Source organism: Apium graveolens, chromosome 3 (assembly GCF_009905375.1).
Source record: "Apium graveolens cultivar Ventura chromosome 3, ASM990537v1, whole genome shotgun sequence".
Classification (NCBI taxonomy): Eukaryota; Viridiplantae; Streptophyta; class Magnoliopsida; order Apiales; family Apiaceae; genus Apium; species Apium graveolens.
In genome coordinates, this window is record NC_133649.1 from 100,401,719 (window position 1) to 100,424,556 (window position 22,838).

The following is a 22,838-nucleotide window of genomic DNA, read 5'->3' on the forward strand; positions in this document are numbered from 1 at the left end:
TATGCTAGAGGATAGCGGTAACTTGCATATACCCTTAGTATAGGGACCCAAAAGGTGAGCATATTTTCTAAACCGGGAGTCGAGGATCCCGAGTAGATTTTGTATATATGTATATAAATAAATATATATATATATATATATACTTATATATATATGGTTATAGTTTTCCAAACTATTAATCGAATAAGGTTTATTCGATAACTTTATTTTATTATTGAATATTATTTCGAATATTCATTCGAGGACTTATGACTCCTTTTATTTTATTATTTGAATATTATTTGAATATTCATTCGAGGTCTTATGACTCAGTTTATATTATTTAATGAATATTATTTGAATATTCATTTGAGGATGTATGACTCCTTTATTTTTATTTAATGAATATTATTTATAATATTCATTCGAGGTATTATGACTCCGCTTATTACTGAATTATATTTTTTATTTTATTAAAGAATAAGGTGTCAATAATCAAACTTATTTTCGATTATTCAAATAAAGATAGTACTTTCGTATATGTATATCTTTGGTTATTTAATACTCGGTTCAAGTATAAGTTTTAATACTTCTACTTCAATTATTTTTATAAGATTATTCTTTGTGGGAATATTATTTAAATAATAATATTCAGACATTTTCTAAATATACTGGGGACTGATTTACTTCATTAAATCAGCTTTACTCCAAACACTCTTTAAAGTATTTTCGAGTCTTCAAAATGATTTTTAAAAGTTAGAGCGGATCCCAAAACTCATTTTTATATTTAAGATCTTCCTTTTTAAGGGGATTTAAATACTCGCTCAAAACCTGAGGGATCCGGCTCTGTGGTGTATTTTATATTCGCAACAAGGTTGCAGTTTTGATAAATGAATTGATTACTTACCCAACGTTCGGGAAGTAAGTCCATCTATTGAGTCGGCAAAAGCAACATGGGCTTAGTGGGCGTCCATGATAGTGTAAGTGGCTCAGTGGGAGTCCATCAAATGCATAAGTGGCTGAGTGGCAGTCCAGCATAAGGTCCTATTACGACCAGGGTGATGACCAGTGGGGAATTCGTCCATCTACTAGTAGAAAAGGTTACTTATTGGTATCTTTGCCTGATCAGCAAGATATCTGGTTTATGCCAAAATTCTTTTCCTTTCCAAATTTATTGGATATTGCAATTTTGTTCATACTTTACATGACAGAGGTTTTCAGGAAATGTATAAAGAAGATGTATATGTGGATATATATATATATATATATATCAGAACTTAATGAAGTATATCATAACTTCATTTCCTTTAATAATATTTCAAAGGTTTAATCTATTCAAATCTTGTCTTGTAGTCTCATCTATGTGATGAACTGGTAAAACCTCATTATACTTTGAACAATGGTAGTTCAAGTAGCTTTATAAATGATATAAGTGTAGTGAAGTATTTGGTAACTTCATCCCTTGTTTTTACTTATATCTAGTAAGTAATTATCTTACACTTGGTAAAAGATTTTAGTAAGTATCCATTTAGATACTTATATTATTGTTATCACTATGTATTATCTTGCGAGCTGTAAGGCTCACTCTTGCTTTATTTCTTCATCACACAACAACAGTTAGGAAAGATGGCCAGACTCCAGCAGACCCAGCGCAAGCGCGTGGGAAGCGTCCCGCGTCTTCCCGATGATGTTGTAGCTGCTATAGCTGCAGAGGTAGATCTATTGTAGATCAGACCATCTACTTTTGAGAATCAATTATGTATAATTATAACTTGTGGCAGATAATGGCAAATAACTGTAAATTTATCAAGTAATCATTTTGGGTTGTAATAACTTTTAAATTGTGGATTCAAAGACTTGTACTTATTTCAATTTCATCTCTGAGACTATAACGGGTTGTGGTGTGTGTTAGTGTGGGGTCACAGCATAAGGTTATTATTATTAATTAAGTGAAGTGATATTGTGGAATGAAAGACCGTGATGACCCGGATCCCCGACCCCGGATCTGGGGGTGTTACAGAAATGGTATCAGAGCCAAGCGTTATAAACCTCAGAGATTATGCGTCGATATAATAAAAAACTCACAAAGATAATAAGAACTCTTGCCAAGTTCATGGTCGGACTACTTAAAGTAGTGCTGACAGTTAAAACCCTTACGGGAACCCTTATAAGTATCATGATAGTAACTTAGCTCGTTTAATGTGTAGGCGCCTGAGATAGAGGACCCTGAGATGTTCGAGCGTGAGCATGATGAGGCACTGCTAGATGTTGAGGATCAGGAAGAGCCTGAGATGGAGGAGGATGAGGAGGACCCCTCAGAGGAGTCAGAGATGGAGGTCATTGCTATTTTAGATGAGGAGGACCCCTCAGAGGAGTCAGAGACAGAGGTTATTGCTATTCCAGATGAGGAGGACCCGGATGAGGTCCCAGTAGCTGAGGAGCGTGTTGGACCTATGGTAGTGTATGCTGGTACCCCATTACCCACACTTCCGGTGGTCAGAGCCCCTACCCCTCCACCACTATCTTGGATTCCCGATGATGACAGCTCAGAGACCCATACTTCCGAGCCTAGGCAGACCGAGGAGGCACCCTCAGCGGCTCCGGATTCATCACCTCTTGACCCTGCCCACAGGCAGTCTTCGTTAGCTCATGGATATGTTCAGGATGTTCTGAGGACCCGAGTGGCTGTTGCCGAGGGCCGACTGGATGAGGCCAGGAGGGAGTTGGATGCGGAGAGGGCGGGTAGGCGTACCCAAGCTTATGAGACTAGGGCTTCTATACCCCGATCCTTGAGGAGGGAGCTTACGGGGATAGAGCTCACGTCCCGAGCGAGACTCGGATCTCTCCAGGGGGACAGGCATGGTAGGATCTCCAGGCGGCAGGCCGACTATATCTTCCGTCGTGCGATGGAAAGGGTATGGGAGCTGACCCGCTCCGGTGTGTGATTCAGGATTGATGATGGAATAGTCTAGTTGTCTAGTTAGCCGAGGCCTTAGTAAGAGCCAATTTTCCGGGATAGTTGACTTGTATATAGCATCCCTTTTTCTGACTAGACAGATAGACTCTTGTGTATCACTTTTGGGACAGATGACTGTAGCACTGTTGTACTTTTGACCATATCAAACTATGTATTTCTCGCATTATGTATATATTTGTTTCCTTTCGGTTCAGTTCCATAGTGACGGGATCACTGCTTTTATCATTATTATTACTGCACTTCGTATTAGAACTTTCTTAAAATAATAGAATTGCGATATACGTTCTCCCCATTATAAGAGCTGTGCAAGGCACAATGTTGTATATGATTGTGACCTAACGTTGAATTTCCCAATAATTTTTTTTATTATCAGAATCATGCCGCCAAGAAAGATTGGAACTAGGGCGAACCCTGGATCTGAGGACCAGGGAAGCCATAACCAGGATGATAGGAACCAGGAACACAGTGAAGAGGAAGATGAGGATTATGTGGAACAGGATGACTCCCTGTATGAAGAGGAAGAGGAAACATATGATGTTGAGGGATTTGAGATAGAGGCTGAAGAAGGAGAAACTGAGGTTGAGCAACCGGTACCAAACCCAAGCATGGATCCCATGGGCCAGTTCATGCAACTCCTAAGGCAGAATTTGGAACGTCAACCCAACCCACCCCCTCAAGGAAATAACAATATTGTGGCAAACTCTTTTAGGGCTTTTAAGTCCCTTAAGCCCCCTGAGTTCCACGGATCAGCCGACCCAGTTGAGGCAAGGGCATGGTTAAAGGAAATGGAGAAATCCTTTGAGATTTTGAGTACCGATGAGGCACAGAAGACTGTATTTGCTACCTACCTTCTGAAAGGAGAAGCTAACTACTGGTGGGAGGCCAAGAAAAACATGGAGACAGATGCTATTATAACCTGGGAGAGATTTAGTCAGTTGTTTCTGGGAAAGTATTTCCCGAGGTTTATGGAAAACCAGATAGAGCTCAAGTTCTTGGAGCTAAAGCAGAATAACTTGTCTGTAGCAGAGTACGAAGTGAAATTTACTGAGTTATCAAGGTTTGTGCCGGAGTTTGTGAGCACCGAGGAAAAGAAAGCTAGGAGGTTTCAGCAGGGGCTGAAACCGTGGATTCAGAATAGGGTGGCAATCCTTGAGCTTACGGACTATGCCACTCTGGTGCAAAAGGCAACGATTGTAGAAGTCGGAAGTGAACAGATGCAGAAGGAAAGAGAGAAGAAAGGAATAAAGAGGAAAAGTATGAGCTTGGGTGGAGGTTCCGCAGGAAGGAGCTTCCCAACTAGATTTAATCGAGGAGCAGTGTCCCTACCAGGAAGGAACACTGGGTTTAAGCGGCCAATGAGTGTGAGCGTGAGCCAGGGCGGCCAGAAGTCAAGAATGTCTTATTCCAACCAGTCTCGACCCCCATTGCCAGCCTGTAACATATGTGGAAGGAATCACACTGGGGAGTGTAAAGGAAAGCCAGTAACCTGCTTTAAGTGCGGTCGGGAAGGCCACTATTCAACTAAGTGCCCATCATCAACCCCTGCCGTCATTCCAACCACCACTTGTCATCAGTGTGGACGCCCAGGTCATTGGAAGAGGGAATGCCCAATGAACAAACCAGCAGCTTCTGGAGCAAGCAGGGCTGCTTCTAATAAGCCACCTACTGCAAGGACTTTCAATATGACAGTCCAGGATGCTATGAAAGATTCAGATGTGATAGCAGGTACCCTTTCTCTAAATTCAGTCAGTGCAAATATTTTATTTGATTCGGGAGCAACTAAATCTTTTATATCAAAGGACTTTGCGCGTAAGTTAAGACTTAAGGCTGAACCCTTGATAGAACCCTTACAAGTAGAAATAGCCAATGATGAAATTATTTCTGTTAACCAGATTCACCCCGCCTGTGAGATAGGCATAGGGGAGCAATCTTTTAGTGTTGATCTGATTCCTTTTAAATTAGGGGAGTTTGATGTAATTTTGGGAATGGACTGGCTATCTAGCAATGATGCTCAGATAGACTGTAAAGGGAAGAAAGTTAAGCTAAATATCCCAGGGAAGAAAAAAGTTATATTTAGAGGAAAGAGGCAGACGCAGAAATTTTTGACCATGGCCCAAGCTAAAAGGATGCTACGAAAAGGAAATGAGGCCTACCTAGCCTATGTGGTGGACACGCAGAAGGAGGTGCCCAACTTACAAGATATTCCAGTAGTCAACGAATTTGAAGATGTATTCCCACAAGACCTTCCGAGATTACCACCCGATAGAGTGATTGAATTTGCTATTGAGTTGGCCCCGGGGACGACGCCAGTTTCAAAGGCACCTTACCGGTTAGCCCCGTTAAAAATGAAGGAATTAGCTATCCAATTGCAGGAACTCTTGGATAAGGGTATGATAAGACCCAGTGTGTCTCCGTGGGGAGCACCAGTTTTATTTGTTAAGAAGAAAGATGGGAGCATGAGGCTGTGCATAGACTATCGCGAGTTGAACAAGCTAACCATAAAGAACAGGTACCCATTACCTAGAATAGATGATCTGTTCGACCAGCTAAAGGATGCTGTTTATTTTTCCAAGATCGACCTGAGAACTGGATATCACCAACTAAAGATTAAACCCGAAGATATTTCCAAGACAGCGTTCCGTACCAAGTATGGGCATTATGAGTTCTTGGTAATGTCCTTTGGATTAACCAACGCTCCAGCGGCTTTCATGGATTTAATGAATAGAGTATTTAAGAAGTACTTGGACAAATGTGTGATAGTTTTTATCGATGATATTTTGATATACTCAAGGACTGAGACAGAACATGCAGAGCATTTGAGGATAGCTCTAGGAATACTCAGAGAGGAACAGTTATATGCCAAATTCTTGAAGTGTGAATTCTGGCGGAATGAAGTACAATTTTTAGGACATGTGATTAATAAAGAAGGAGTATTGGTCGACCCCTCCAAGATAGAGGCGGTCTCAAATTGGGAAAGGCCAACCACACCCACAGAGGTAAGGAGTTTCATAGGATTGGCCGGCTACTATCGTAGATTTGTACAGGACTTTGCGAAGATCGCAGCCCCTTTGACACGACTTACTCGTAAGACAGAGAAGTTTGAATGGACGGAGAAATGCGAGAACAGTTTTCAGGAATTAAAGAAAAGGTTGATAACGGCTCCGGTATTGGCATTGCCGGACGGAAAAGGAGATTTTGTGATATATAGTGATGCGTCGCACAAAAGATTAGGATGTGTGCTTATGCAGCACGGTAAGGTGATTGCGTATGCGTCGAGACAATTGAAGGAATACGAGGTTAGATATCCTACTCATGACCTTGAGCTCGTGGCAATAGTATTTGCCTTAAAAATTTGGAGGCACTACTTGTATGGAGAGAAGTGCGAGATTTTCACAGACCATAAGAGCCTCAAGTACATATTTACGCAGAAAGAGCTCAACATGCACCAGAGGAGATGGTTAGAACTAATCAAGGACTATGATTGTGAGATTCTCTATCATCCAGGGAAAGCCAATGTGGTGGCTGATGCCCTTAGTAGAAAGGAAAGACTCAGAATGATAACGACTTCGGAAGAATTGATAAGGGATTTTGAGAGAATGGAAATAGAAGTGAAGGTAACTGGAACCGGAACAGAAAAGCTTTTTGAGATCTCAATGCAGCCCGAGTTATTGGAAAAGATCAGATTGTGCCAGGAGAAAATAATGAATGAAGGCAGAGAGTCAATGACTGGAGAGGAGATCCATACTGAGAAAGATGATAAAGGGATAATGAGGTACTCCTACCGGATTTGGGTTCCGAATGTTCAAGAGCTTAAAGATGAGATATTGGATGAAAGCCATAGTTCAAGGTATTCCATTCACCCGGGAAGTACCAAGATGTATAGGGATTTGAAGGAATATTACTGGTGGCCCAACATGAAGAGGGACGTAGCAGAATGGGTAAGCAAATGTTTGACTTGCCAAAGGGTAAAGGCAGAGCACCAGAGACCCAGTGGACTCCTACGACCCCTGGAGATTCCCGAATGGAAATGGGAACAGATAGCGATGGATTTTGTTGTAGGATTGCCAAGGACGAAAGCCAATCACGACGCCATTTGGGTAATTATAGACCGACTGACAAAGTCAGCTCATTTCATTCCTATCAATGAGAGATACACAGTCGATAGACTGGTGGACATTTACCTTAAGGAAATAGTAACGCGACATGGAGTCCCAGCATCCATTGTCTCAGACCGAAACCCCAGGTTCAACTCCAGATTTTGGACGAGCTTTCAGGAATGTGCGGGGACCAAGTTAAATATGAGTACCGCGTACCATCCCCAGACGGATGGGTAGAGTGAAAGGACCATCCAGACACTAGAGGATATGTTGAGAGTCTGTGCAATAGACTTTAAAGGGAGTTGGGATGATCACTTGCCGTTGATCGAGTTTTCTTATAACAATAGCTTTCATGCTAGCATCGGAATGCCGCCTTATGAGGCCCTGTACGGAAGAAGGTGTCGATCTCCCTTATACTGGGATGAGGTAGGAGAGCGGAAGATGCTCGGACCCGAAGTGGTCCAAAGGACCAAAGATATAGTGGATCTCATCAGAGGACGGCTTGTAGCAGCCCAAGACAGACAGAAGAAATATGCAGACCTAGCCCGAAAGGACAAGGAATATGAAGTCGGGGACTTAGTACTGCTAAAGGTATCCCCTTGGAAGGGATTAATGAGGTTTGGAAGGAAAGGAAACCTAAGCCCAAGATACATTGGACCTTTTGAGATATTAAGACGGATTGGAAAGTTAGCTTACGAGCTAGCCTTACCCCCTAATTTGCAACAAGTTCATAATGTGTTCCATGTGTCAATGCTAAGGAAGTATCATCGGGATGCCAGACACATAGTGGAGTACGAGTAGGTGGATATGCAGCCAGATCTAACTTACGTGGAGAAGCCATTAAGGATTATAGATAAGAAGGAGCAGGTGCTTCGGAACAAAGTAATCAAGCTAGTCAGAGTACTATGGCAGAATCATAATGTGGAAGAATCAACTTGGGAACTAGAGAGCACAATGCTAGAAAAGTACCCCCATTTGTTTCCTGTTTGATTCCGGGACGGAATCCTTTTAAGGAGGGGAGACTGTAATAACCCCCAAAATTTTCAACTTTTTGTAACCCTTGTGAATAGTGTTTTAGCTGAATGAGAAAACTTTTCATGCCACACTATGTAGGGGTTCTGTTATGGATATTATGAGATTTTATTAGTACTCTATACGGTATATGAGTGTATGTAAAGATCGTCAGAATCCAATTCCGAACACTTTGGTTTTTCCCGGAAATCCACTAGATACGGAGAGAATTGAGTATAAGGTAACAGGATAAAAAGGATTTAAATTAAAGGATTATAATAGAGGATCATAAAAAGGAATATAATGTATTGAGAAAGGTTAAGGGAACCTAAGTAATAAGATCCCGGGTATGATCCTTCAAACGATAAACGAGAACGAAAGTTAAGCGAACCGTATAACAGATCAGCGGTCATTAGGCAAACAATTAGGGAGTTAATCAAAGGGATTAGAGAGAGTGATGTCACCCAACCAATGAGAAGAGGACAAGGAGGGAAGGATGACATCACCACATGACATGGGCATGACATGGGAAGGAAGGAGATGTGGTGGCTTTTTAACCACACAAAATCAAGGGCAACAAGGTAATTAACTAAATCAAACACAAAAACAAAAAAACCAAGCCAAGCAAATTCATTCTTCATCAAAATCAAAAAGAAACCAAGGCATTGTTCTTGAGAGCTCTCGGCTTTTTACTATTGCAAAAGGCAAGAAAATTCAAAATCAAAGATCCAAGCTTCCTAAATTGGTGAGTTAATTCCCTAATCATCTTCATGCTTAGTTAGGGCTATATCATGAGTTTAAGCCATCAATTCCTTCTCAATCTTCTTCATTTAATCAAAGAAGAAGACTATGAATAGTGTTTTCAAGTTTTTAACTTGAAATTTTTCTTGTTTTCCTTGAAGATCCAAGCATTCCTAAGACTTCTCAAAGCTTCTTAAGGCTTCCTAGCTCCTCCCACCACTTCAAGGAAGGTATATCATCTCCAAACCCTAGATTCCTATGTATTATAAGATGATTTTGATTAGTAGGGTGATATTGTAGCTTTAAGTTGTGATTTAGAGTTTGGGATTGAAATGGTATTGAAATGGAATGGTAAATGTTGTTGTTTTGATTAAAAGAACTTAAGTATGGTTAAAGTTAAGCTTAGGCATAAGTATGAATGTTAAAATTGAATTGGTTGGGGTTGTTATGATGTGATAAGGATGGCTGTTGGTTGTATGTTGGATTTGAGGTTGAATTGGGTTGGTTTTGAATGGTTTTAAATTGGGAAATCGCGTAAACATAGCCGTCGTAACGTTCGATTTTCTTTAGACTGTTTTTGTGCATAACATTAGGACCCGAGAACCCCCTGCTAGATTATGACCATTGCCATTTTTAGATAGTTCATGTTACGAGCTTCGTTTTGATATGTAGTTCGTTCGATTCCGATGCACGGTTTAGGAGAAACGACCGTTTCAAGTAACGGCATTTCGTGAGCGAAACTTTTCCCGTCGCCTTACTTTGAAACAAAGGTTAAAGACCAAAAAGGGTTAATTAATGCATGAAACATTTATGGTAAGTGTGTTAGGCAGTTGGTAAGACACTCGCGAAGGAATCGCCTTAAAACTCGTTGATAAGTGGATTTTATATCCACTTGGAATGCTTTATTACAAGCTTAAATTGGTGTTTTGGACTCAGGTTGTTGGTATTTTGATGTGTTTTTGTGTTATTGCATTTCAGGTATCAGTTAAATGAAGAAAAGATCTTTTAAAGGAAATATGATGAAAAGTGATCAGAATTGGAATCCAAGGCCACTGTCAAGTTGTAGAGAATCTCAATAGCTTCGCGTAGGCAGTTGAATCGCCTAATTCTGACGAGTAGAACTCAAGTTATGGCCAAAACAAGATTCATCAGAATATTTTTCCCAGTCAGTAGCTGAGCGCCCACTCAGCAGAGCTGAGCGCCCACTCAGAGAGCTGAGCGCCCGCTCAGGAGAGCTGAGCGGCGGCTCAGGAGAGCTGAGCGGCCGCTCAGGAGGCGGCTGGTCGCTGATTTCGCTGAAAAAGCCTTTTTTGAGTAGAATTTGATGATTTTAAGGGTCCAGGTCCACTCAGGAGGCGTATATATACTTAAAAAAAGGGTTTTCATCATCCGGGAAGATTGGGATACCAAGGAGAAGGCCTAGAAGCACAGAACAACTCAAAAAGAAGATCTTGTTTTCAACTTGTGATTCTTTGAATTAGTTGTAACTTTGGATGCTCGTTTTCGTTCTTGTTGAACCTAGATCTCGTTTATTCGTACTTTGATTATTATTTAGTTATTAAGACCTTGTTTATACCATGCTTTCATTGGAACCCATGGTGACGATGAGTTCGATTAAGGGCTAATCGTTGTCATGGGATTCTAGCGGATTTACTTATGGATTTCAATAGTTAATTGTTTCGATATCTTGGTGTGTGGTGATTGATTGATATCCTAGTATTGGTTGTGCTTATTCGTCTTATGTGCGTAGCTAACATATAAGATAGCGTGTTAATCTCTATTGAAGCGACAGTGAATATAGAGGTTTAGAACTTGCCATGCTAGCATAGGTTCATGTACGTGTATGCATGATTCATAGGTAACTCTAACCATTTTACTTGCCCTATGTAATCAAGATAGATAACTTGTTCTTAAACCGTTATGTTGTCAAATTCTATAGACATATAGGGTCTCAATATAATTGGTGCCTATTCAGCTTCTATCTCTTTTGTGGATGTCTGGTAGAATGGTATTCGTGCAACGAAAGTTGGCGTTTATCAGTTTCGTGTTATCTGATTAGTGTCATCACCATCGCATGCTAAGGTTAAAAACAATAAGGCTATTGGATGAAGTATTTAATGAAGTTAGGATCCCATGTTTATCATATATATTAATTTAACCTCAATTCTCTTAGTTAATGTTATTTAGTATAATCTCTTAGTTTAATAAAAACCCAATTTGTTATTTGTCTTAGCATTGAGCGATAACCATACATTGTTGCATAGGTGCATAAATTGAACTTAACCTAAACCAGTCTCTGTGGGAACGAATCTGATTTATATCTTATACTACTTGCGAACGCGTATACTTGCGTGAGTATTAGCGCATGTTTTCGCCCTAACAAGTTTTTGGCGCCACTGCCGGGGACTCGGTGTTAATTTTTAGTTTATGTGCTTGTCATCAGTGGTCGTTAAAGTTCACTGACTCGGATTCTTTTACTTTCACGGTTTATTTGTTTGTGTTTCAGGTACTCATTACAATGGGAGATCCAGCAGCACGAACGAAAGCCTTGATGGATTTTTCTCAACCCAAGATCAATGACATTCAATCTAGCATTATCCGGCCAGCTATCACAGCTAATACCTTTGAGATCAAGCCTGGCATAATTCAATGGGTACAGACTTCAGTCCAGTTTGGGGGTTCTCCAATGGAAGATCCCAATACACACATTAGGGATTTCATTGAAATATGCGACACCTTCAAGTTCAACGGTGTTTCTGAAGATGCTGTGAAGCTGAGACTGTTCCCATTCTCTCTGAAGGACAAGGCTAAGAGCTGGTTACACTCTCTACCAGCTGGTTCGATTACTACTTGGGAGGATCTTGCTCAGAAATTCCTTACTAAATTCTTCCCTATGGCGAAGACAACTGCAATCAGAAACGCTATTACTCAATTTGCGCAGCAAATGGGAGAATCGCTAAGTGAAGCTTGGGAGCGCTACAAGGAGATGCTTAGGAAGTGTCCTCATCATGGAATTCCTGATTGGATGATCATCACTTATTTTTACAATGGGTTGGGAGCACAGTCCAGACCCATGCTCGATGCAGCATCAGGCGGAGCATTATGGGCAAAGAGCTATAAGGAAGCTTATGATCTAATTGAACTGATGGCTGCTAATGAATATCAGTATCCAACCCAGAGATATCCACAGGGCAAGGTAGCAGGAGTACTTGAGGTGGATACAGCTACGGCTATCACTGCTAAACTAAAGGCGTTGTCTATGAAGATCGATTCTCTGGCTAACTATGGTGTTAAGCAGATAATTAGTGTTTGTGAGCTGTGTGCAGGTCCGCATGCGACAGAGCAATGCGCTATATCTAGCGAATCAGCTCAGTTTGTGAGAAACTTTCAGAGATCGCAACAACCAGTTCCAGACACTTATCATCCTGACAACTGGAATCATCCTAACTTCAGCTGGAGCAACAATCAGAATGTGATGCAACAGCCGTTCCAGCCGTTTGGAAATAAGTTGTTCAACTCTCTTGGTTTTCAGCAACAACTCCAACTTCAATAACAAACTCATGATGCAGGTCTATCTTCGAATGAAAAATCTGAATTAGAGGAGTTGAGGCTTATGTGCAAAAACCAGGCTCTTATATGCCAAAGCCAAGTTGTTTCTATCAAGACTCTGGAGAACCAAATAGGGCAAATTGCTAATGCCTTATTGAATCGACCACCAGGAACGCTTCCTAGTGATACAAAAGCCAATCCAGGAAAGAGGGAAGTTGAAGAACATGTGAACGCCATCACCTTAAGGTCTGGAAAGGTCGCAAGCCCCCAAATTCAGCAAGACGAAGAGCCTGAAAAATCTCAAGATTCAGAAAATGCAGTTGTGGCTGAAGAAGATGTGCAGAAGGAAGTAGAGGTGGAACCAAGGAAAACTACTGTGGAACACACTCCTCCTGAGGGTAATACAGGGGAGAAACAGATCTATCCTCCACCTCCTTTTCCAAAGAGGCTGCAGAAGAAAAATCCGGATAAGCAGTTTGAGAAGTTTCTGGAGGTGTTCAAGAAACTTCATATCAACATACCTTTCGCTGAAGCTCTTGAACAGATGCCTAGCTATGCGAGGTTTATGAAAGGTATTCTCTCTCGGAAAGTGAAGCTCGATGACTTAGAGACCGTTTCTCTAACAGAGGAATGCAGTGCTGTGCTGCAACAGAAGTTGCCTCCGAAGCTTAAAGATCCTGGAAGCTTCACTATTCCTTGCATCATCGGAAACTTGTCGTTCGACAAGTGTTTATGTGATTTAGGAGCTAGCATCAATCTGATGCCCTTATCTATCTTCAAGAAGCTTGGTCTGCCTGAGCCGAAACCAACATACATGTCATTGCAACTAGCTAACCGTTCCATCGTTTATCCACGAGGTATAGTGGAGGATGTCTTGGTCAAGGTGGATAAACTCTTCTTCCCTGCTGACTTTGTAATTCTTGATTTCGAGGAAGATAAGAAGATTCCCATTATCTTGGGAAGACCATTCTTGGCTACAGGCCGAATTATGATCGATGTGCAAAAAGGAGAGCTTACGATGAAGGTTCATGATCAGAAGGTCACTTTCAATGTGTTCAAGGAAATAAAATTACCCACAGCTAAAGAGGAGTGCTTTAAAGTAGAGCAAATTCAGGTTTTGAATGCACCTCTGTGGAAGAGGAAGTTGGATGTGCCATTCGGTTCTCTTGGGTTAGCAGAGCTGAAAAATTCTCAGGAGCGTCTCGAGCCGTCTATTGAAGATGCTCCCACACTTGAGCTCAACCCACTACCAGATCACTTGAGTTATTCATTCTTAGGTGCACCCCCTGACAAGGGGTTGGGATATATCTTTGATGATGTAGAGGGTAGCCGAACGGATCCTCCAGTGCCTATAGAGGGTTCTTCTCATGTGCAGCAGGTAGTTGATAGGACTGGTGTTGGTGATGAGCAATACAGGCGAGTAACTAGGCGTATGGAGGCCATGCATGATATTCACCGTCATTTTGCTGCAGATTTGACACATGCTTTCGGTACTGCTGTTCGAGACACTGGTGGCGAGGTTGATTGGCCACCTGATTCTCCACTCGAAGAGGGTGATCTTTCCGACGACTAGGTATGCCTGAAATCCTTATTATTACCTTCAATGAGGACATTGAAAATTTTAAGTTTGGGGGTGATAATGTAAGGATTAGTAGTGTGTGTCCATATAGATTCATATAGATTCATGTTGCATGTTTAGTTGTAGTTCATTCATATTTTTGTATGATTGTTCATTTAGGACATATTTGTTTGTTTTTATGTAATTTCATATAGTTGCATTTGCATGCATATTTAGCATGATCCCTTAAGATGAACTATGATATTTGATAAGTTGATGTTGATTTCAGTGTGGTGATGACGAATAGAGGGATGTTTAAGTCCTAATGAATTGATTTGCATGCCAAAAACAAATATTTTCACAAAGTCTTATAGGGTTGCTTTTGATCTAGATCATGATCATACTTGTTTGTTGTTGAGATTTAATCACTTGGTTATATTTAGAATTTGTGATATTCTCGTAGTGACGTAAAAATACTGATTCTTTTTATCTGGAGAAAAACTTGGATTTCATTGCTAGTTGTTGTAAGGCTAGGTGTCAAATGGCTAGTAGCCGGCTCATATTTTTATGAGTAGTCTAGGGTTGAATGAGATGGAGCGAAACACACTCATTCAGAAATTGTTGAAAAAAAAAGAAAAAAAAAAGAAAAAAAGAGAAAAAAAAAGAAAAAAAGTATGTGTTTATGCATAATTGATCAAGAGTGAGCTCTTTAATACTCGAGTTATTAAGTTTTAGGGGACTTTGTGCCTAGTGACCTAAGGCTTTTATAGTCTGGGATCCACTAACCTAACGCTCGCTACATGGGTATTATTGTATAAGTCTTTTGGGACCTCATTCATTGCACGATCAAATAAGCATCTTTGTTATGTGTTCAATAATAGTGTGAATCCTTGTATAACTCTAGTAGAAAGGAGGTGTTGTGAGTCATAATACGTTTATTGTCTATTCTGTTTATAAACTTTTGATTGTTTCGATGATAGATAAGTTATGGTTATTGATCTAGTATCGAGAGTATATCTGTTAAGCATCCACACACGCACGTTTCTGGTTTGTGAGTTGGTTTGTGGGATTTATTTGAACTCTGTTTAAAGTCATTGCATTTTTAGAGGCATTGGTTTATTCATTTGGTTATGGTTATTCTGAGGGGATCAATTGCATTATCATTTAGTTGCATTCACATAGTTGCATTCATGCATTAGGTTTGTTTTGTAGTTTTGAGTCTGTTTATGCTTGAGGACAAGCTTCGATTCAAGTTTGGGGGTGTGATAAGTGGATTTTATATCCACTTGGAATGCTTTATTATAAGCTTAAATTGGTGTTTTGGACTCAGGTTGTTGGTATTTTGATGTGTTTTTGTGTTATTGCATTTCAGGTATCAGTTAAATGAAGAAAAGAGCTTTTAAAGAAAATATGATGAAAAGTGATCAGAATTGGAATCCAAGGCCATTGTCAAGTTGTAGAGAATCTCAATAGCTTCACATGGGCAGTTGAATCGCCTAATTCTGACGAGTAGAACTCAAGTTATGGCCAAAACAAGATTCATCAGAATATTTTTCCCAGTCAATAGCTGAGCGCCCGCTCAGCAGAGCTGAGCGCCCGCTCAGAGAGCTGAGCGCCCGCTCAGGAGAGCTGAGCGGCCGCTCAGGAGAGCTGAGCGGCCGCTCAGGAGGCGACTGGTCGCTGATTTCGCTGAAAAAGCCTTTTTTGAGTAGAATTTGACGATTTTAAGGGTCCAGGTCCACTAGGGGCGTATATATACTTAAAAAAAAGGGTTTTCATCATCCGGGAAGATTGGGATACCAAGGAGAAGGCCTAGAAGCACAGAACAACTCCGAAAAAGAAGATCTTGTTTTCAACTTGTGATTCTTTGAATTAGTTGTAACTTTGGATGCTCGTTTTCGTTCTTGTTGAACCTAGATCTCGTTTATTCGTACTTTGATTATTATTTAGTTATTAAGACCTTGTTTATACCATGCTTTCATTGGAACCCATGGTGACGATGAGTTCAATTAAGGGCTAATCGTTGTCATGGGATTCTAGCGGATTTACTTATGGATTTCAATAGTTAATTGTTTCGATATCTTGGTGTGTGGTGATTGATTGATATCCTAGTATTGGTTGTGCTTATTCGTCTTATGTGCGTAGCTAACATATAAGATAGCGTGTTAATCTCTATTGAAGCGACAGTGAATATAGAGGTTTAGAACTTGCCATGCTAGCATAGGTTCATATACGTGTATGCATGATTCATAGGTAACTCTAACCGTTTTTTTTGCCCTATGTAATCAAGATAGATAACTTGTTCTTAAACCGTTATGTTGTCAAATTCTATAGACATATAGGGTCTCAATATAATTGGTGCCTATTCAGCTTCTATCTCTTTTGTGGATGTCTGGTAGAATGGTATCGTGCAACGAAAGTTGGCGTTTATCAGTTTCGTGTTATCTGATTAGTGTCATCACCATCGCATGCTAAGGTTAAAAATAATAAGGCTATTGGATGAAGTATTTAATGAAGTTAGGATCCCATGTTTATCATATATATTAATTTAACCTCAATTCTCTTAGTTAATGTTATTTAGTATAATCTCTTAGTTTAATAAAAACCCAATTTGTTATTTGTCTTAGCATTGAGCGATAACCATACATTGTTGCATAGGTGCATAAATTGAACTTAACCTAAACCAGTCTCTGTGGGAACGAATCTGATTTATATCTTATACTACTTGCGAACGCGTATACTTGCGTGAGTATTAACGCGTGTTTTCGCCCTAACACTCGTAAAGGTTAAATTATTAAAAATGGTGGAGCCGAGGGTACCCGGGTGACTTAAGCAAATCAGTAAGCGCAAAACAAGCGTTAGAGTCTAAGTTAGTTAAAGAATAGATTTACAAGCGACTTTGGTTTAATTCCAACTTACTTGTTGTTTATAGGTTACCGAACTCGTCCCGAGCCTTTTATCACCCCAAGTCGCTCAGGCAAGTTTTCTACCCGTTATAACTGTTGTTGTGATTTATATATGGATTTGCATTATCTTGCGATAGATGCATGTGGTTAATTAGCAAATGTTACAATACATTGAAGCATGCTGCTATGATATATATATATATGCATGCCTGTTTCGTATTCTTACTATATATATCTGTTGATTCAGTTGATAATACCTATGCTAGAGGATAGCGGTAACTTGCATATACCCTTAGTATAGGGACCCAAAAGGTGAGCATATTTTCTAAACCGGGAGTCGAGGATCCCGAGTAGATTTTGTATATATGTATATAAATATATATATATATACTTAAATATATATATATGGTTATAGTTTTCCAAACTATTAATCGAATAAGGTTTATTTGATAACTTTATTTTATTATTGAATATTATTTCGAATATTCATTCGAGGACTTATGACTCCTTTTATTTTATTATTTGAATATTATTTGAATATTCATTCGAGGGCTTATGACTCAGTTTATATTATTTAATGAATATTATTTGAATATTCATTTGAGGATGTATGACTCCTTTATTTTTATTTAATGAATATTATTTATAATATTCATTCGAGGTATTATGACTCCGCTTATTACTGAATTATATTCTTTATTTTATTAAAGAATAAAGTGTCAATAATCAAACTTATTTTCGATTATTCAAATAAAGATAGTACTTTCGTATAAGTATATCTTTGGTTATTTAATACTCGTTTCAAGTATAAGTTTTAATACTTCTACTTCAATTATTTTTATAAGATTATTCTTTGTGGGAATATTATTTAAATAATAATATTCAGACATTTTCTAAATATACTGGGGACTGATTTACTTCATTAAATCAGCTTTACTCCAAACACTCTTTAAAGTGTTTTCGAGTCTACAAAATGATTTTTAAAAGTTAGAGCGGATCCCAAAACTCATTTTTATATTTAAGATCTTCCTTTTTAAGGGGATTTAAATACTCGCTCAAAACCTGAGGGATCCGGCTCTGTGGTGTATTTTATATTCGCAACAAGGTTGCAGTTTTGGTAAATGAATTGATTACTTACCCAACGTTCGGGAAGTAAGTCCATCTATTGAGTCGGCATAAGCAACATGGGCTCAGTGAGCGTCCATGATAGTGTAAGTGGCTCAGTGGGAGTCCATCAAATGCATAAGTGGCTGAGTGGCAGTCCAGCATAAGGTCCTATTATGACCAGGGTGATGACCAGTGGGGAATTCGTCCATCTACTAGTAGAAAAGGTTACTTATTGGTATCTTTGCCTGATCAGCAAGATATCTGGTTTATGCCAAAATTCTTTTCCTTTCCAAATTTATTGGTAATTGCAATTATGTTCATACTTTACATGACAGAGGTTTTCAGGAAATGTATAAAGAAGATGTATATGTGGATATATATATATATATATATATATCAGAACTTAATGAAGTATATCATAACTTCATTTCCTTTAATAATATTTCAAAGGTTTAATCTATTCAAATCTTGTCTTGTAGTCTCATCTATGTGATGAACTGGTAAAAGCTCATTATACTTTGAACAATGGTAGTTCAAGTAGCTTTATAAATGATATAAGTGTAGTGAAGTATTTGGTAACTTCATCCTTTTACTTATATCTAGTAAGTAATTATCTTACACTTGGTAAAAGATTTTAGTAAGTATCCATTTAGATACTTATATTATTGTTATCACTATGTATTATCTTGCGAGCTGTAAGGCTCACTCTTGCTTTATTTCTTTATCACACAACAACAGTTAGGAAAGATGGCCAGACTCCAGCAGACCCAGCGAAAGCGCGTGGGAAGCGTCCCGCGTCTTCCCGATGATGTTGTAGCTGCTATAGCTGCAGAGGTAGATCTATTGTAGATCAGACCATCTACTTTTGAGAATCAATTATGTATAATTATAACTTGTGGCAGATAATGGCAAATAACTATAAATTTATCAAGTAATCATTTTGGGTTGTAATAACTTTTAAATTGTGGATTCAAAGACTTGTACTTATTTCAATTTCATCTCTGAGACTATAACGGGTTGTGGTGTGTGTTAGTGTGGGGTCACAGCATAAGGTTATTATTATTAATTAAGTGAAGTGATATTGTGGAAAGAAAGACCGTGACGACCCGGATCCCCGACCCCGGATCTGGGGGTGTTACAATTCCCTTGTCCAAACTTTGGTACATGAAAACATTTCAGTTACCCTAATAGAGTTTAGTTTTGTGAATCATGGCTCTGAGATTTAGTACCATATTTCCCGTGTTTCGAGTTGATCTATAATCCCTTGATAAAAATATTTACTGTTAAAAGAGATGTTGTTACAATTCGGCATCAGCTTTTGAAATAAATAAAATGTGGGTTTTCAGTCCCAAAGGGGGATAAATGTTTTCTTTGAATGGTTGATCTGGACTGAGACGCGAGTCCTTTCCGCACTTATATTAGGCTTAAAAGTTGCCTAGGGATTCCCATTAATGTTTTAGAACCCAGCGAGGTTCGGGATTACTTCGCGGCTGATCACCGACTGTAATCCGTAGCGTCATAAAATGATTTTGATTAAGACATGATTTTAACATTGTTTTGATGCAAGCAAAATGATGCCATCTCATATAGTTTTATCTCTCGTTACCTTTGGTTATGTCTTTCTATTGTCATTCTTAAAAGTATATCTCAATTTATGTTTTGTGTCGTACTGTTAGCACTTGTTGAGCATTTGGCTCACTTCTTGCTTTACCCTGATATTACAGCTAGCAGCTATGGTTAGATTCAAGCAGACTGCCCGTAAGACCTGTGATGCTGATGCTTATGTTCGAGCTCAGGTAGAATAAGTAATAATAGTTGTGTGAGGACTCGGTATTTTAAATCAGATGTAATAGTTGGTAGTGTTGGGCTGTTCCAAACCCTAAACTGTAAGATCTTGGATTTTGGTTGTGTATTCTTCATTAAAATGATGTAATAGCTATATTTATTTAGCTGTTTAAGTTGGGGGTGTGACACAGTCGGTATTGTGATTAAAAGAAAACAAATTTTAAATGACACTAGACAGGATATTATGTGAACTAGAATGAGGTGCCCAATCCCAGATAAAAAATTCTTATGCAGTACAGTAAACATGGTTATAATCCCAGTTAGGGTTCAAATTATTCAAATATTGAATTTTATATAAGTTTGAATGTTGAAGTCAAAATATTAAATGTTTGGGATCTATCTCATGCATGTAAATATGAGGTTCTAAATTGTTATTTGGTTTATAACTGAATGATGAAGCAAACTGCTCCATTTTAAATTCCTATGGATATATTTTGGTATCTTTCCTCAGGTTGTGCTCCTGGTACTTGAGGTGTATGCAGTGATAACGAGAGAACCAAAGCATTTTCGGCAGCTTGCTGTATTTTTAGTCCATAATTTTCGTATTGACAATTCTTTGCTAGAAAAGTGAGTTCTCTCCCCATTCTCCTAGTTAGTATCCAAGTAGCTGATATCCTTTGTGTAAGTTCCACTATTTTTGGATCAGTGATTTTTTAATTTTATTTCTAGACGTGGTGCTTTGATAATACGACAACTTTGTGTACTTCTGGATGCTGAAAGAGTTTACCGTGAACTGTCCACAATACTCGAGGGTGAATCTGACCTAGATTTTGCATCTATAATGGTTCAAGTTGCAAAATGAAAAATCTATAAATTGTCATAGTTATTCGGTGTAATATATACATTTCTATGTTATAACTTTTTAGTCCATTGCTCCAGTTTCATTAGCTATGGTGTATATGGTTTTAAAAAAAATAATGTTATGGTAACAATCAGGCAAACCAAACATCATAGTACTTTGATAATATTCCGTGTGAAGTTACCTCCCATCTACCCAAATATAAACAAATGTAATGGTGTACATTAGAAGGTTTCGGGGTTAATGTCTTAGTGACACAGTTTGGCATTTTTAATTTGTATTGCAGGCTTTGAATTTTATTTTACTTACTTCAACTGAGTTATCACACCTTCGAGATATACTCAAAATATCATTGGTCAATGCAGCTAGAAAAGACTTGTATCTTGCCTTGTATGCTTGGTGGTGTCATTTCTCTATTTATCTTTTAACTTTTGTTATTAATTCATTGTTTTGACCCTGTGGACGTATTAATTCTTGTATGGTTGTGGGAAGAGATACCCTATACGTATACGGAGGTATGATGGAAGTTAGGGATCGTGAAATAACACTTGACGATCTATATGCTCTTAATCTCAGTAAACTTGATGAGTGGAAGTGCCTCATAGCGGTACGTAATGACCTCTTTTGTCTTTTATTTTATCTGAAAATATGGTCAAGCTGTCAATAGGCAGAGCTGATCACGCCAAAACAAATCTGTCTGGTCACATTCAAGCCTGTTGATATATTTTCAAATTAAATCATTGTATTTCGTACAATAATAGTTTCCAGATTAAAATTGCAATTTGCAACATTAGCGTTTCATTAGGGAATTTAACTTTATCTCCAGTACATAACCTTTTGTAGTTAGGTCTTGTTATGAAGCCTATGCCTTCTTAAATAACTTAAGTAGTAAATTACTTATTAAATGTCTCCTTACACCGAATTATTCACTTTCTTCTTTATCTTCCTTTGAAAAACTCTTTCAAATATTATTTTTTTGCATAATTTGAAATCCTTGTTATAGCTAGTCTAATTCCACATCTTTTTTCTAATAATCATTAATATGATCATTAATGTTAAATGATACTCATACTTGTTAACTGTGAGTATATGAGGTCTTCGGTGCTTTGAAAAATGTGTACAATGCAAAATAATAAAATTTACAATTCAGAGTGTTCTCTTCTTATCTAAAAAATATTGGCATTGATATGCTTATCTACAGACTTATCATCATGCAAGTTCTGTCATCCAGTCTCTGGTTGAAGAGCATATAAACGTTAAGTTTTTGGTTTAATTGGACAAACGCGGTACTGATACTCTTCATTTTGGCATGTATTATTGCGCTGGTCTTTGCTTTACATGTTATTAATGTCTGATAATTATTTCAGGAGCTTTGTACTAGGCACAAATCCAAATCGGCTGAATTTCTCTCTAAGAACTATGGGACATGTGGTATGATTCACCAGTATATATACTTAATTCAATCCGCACGGAAAATGAGACTTTGTGGGTGATAGCAGGTGAGCTTGTGAGTTGTCTTTTCTTTTATTTATTTCATTTTTGTGGCTCAGCACTACATATTTGATTTGTGAGACCAAACCTTTTAAGCATGGGCTGTATTGTGAAACCAGAGAAGTTGTTTACTCAATTGCTCTTTGAACTGCCTTACTACAAGTCACCTTTGGAACCATGTAACTTCATAATATGTTAAGCTAGTTCGTATTTAAGCAGGCTCTCAACAAATTGTTTGATTCACTATGAAATGAATATAAAATGCAGCATCCATCTTTATTTGTGGTCGAACTTAAATTTTTCAGGTCAAGCATCTTTGATGCCAAAGCAGGAATTGCTCTAAATGATAACTTTGTCAAGCTTGTTTCGTGGTATGACAATGAATGGGGATACATGTAAACAATCGTTCTCATCTAATTGTGATTTGCGGTTCAGTTGTTTCTCTTATGAGCAAAGTTGACTGTTAAATTCTTTTACATATGTCTTTTTGGGTGGTTAATGCAGCACCCGTGTGGTTGATTTGATCGTGCACATGGCATCTGTCCAGTAAGTGGGGGATCGTACTTGCTTGCTTGGGATAAGGCGGCTTGCTCATCTTGTCCTCTGCAGTTGTTGAGATATCTAAATAATGGGAACTTATTTGGGCCCTTGCTGTCTTGTGTAGAGAGGATTTGTGTCTCATATTTTGAAGAATGTTCAAAACAGGATAGTGAAAAAACTATCTTATAATTTTTATTAGACTGAATGTCTTCAGTTGGTTTCTGGAGAATGTAATAGT

The 22,838-nt window shown here is 38.6% G+C and overlaps 1 protein-coding gene and 1 non-coding gene across 2 annotated transcripts in view; one reads left to right on the top strand and one right to left on the bottom strand.

The window, feature by feature from the left end:
* The window catches only part of LOC141714476 (glyceraldehyde-3-phosphate dehydrogenase, cytosolic-like), a 59,642-nt gene extending 37,032 nt beyond the window's left edge, over positions 1-22,610 (top strand). The window contains exons 4-10 of the mRNA XM_074517994.1: positions 20,222-20,337; positions 20,440-20,554; positions 20,637-20,672; positions 20,856-20,959; positions 21,062-21,176; positions 22,328-22,455; positions 22,565-22,610. Coding sequence (XP_074374095.1) covers positions 20,222-20,337; positions 20,440-20,554; positions 20,637-20,672; positions 20,856-20,959; positions 21,062-21,176; positions 22,328-22,455; positions 22,565-22,610 — 660 coding nt within the window. The remainder of the gene's footprint in view (positions 1-20,221; positions 20,338-20,439; positions 20,555-20,636; positions 20,673-20,855; positions 20,960-21,061; positions 21,177-22,327; positions 22,456-22,564) is intronic.
* On the bottom strand, positions 11,714-11,820 carry LOC141716206 (small nucleolar RNA R71). The gene has a single exon (XR_012572923.1). It is a non-coding gene; the product is annotated as a small nucleolar RNA R71 (small nucleolar RNA).
* Positions 22,611-22,838: the final 228 nt, after the last annotated feature.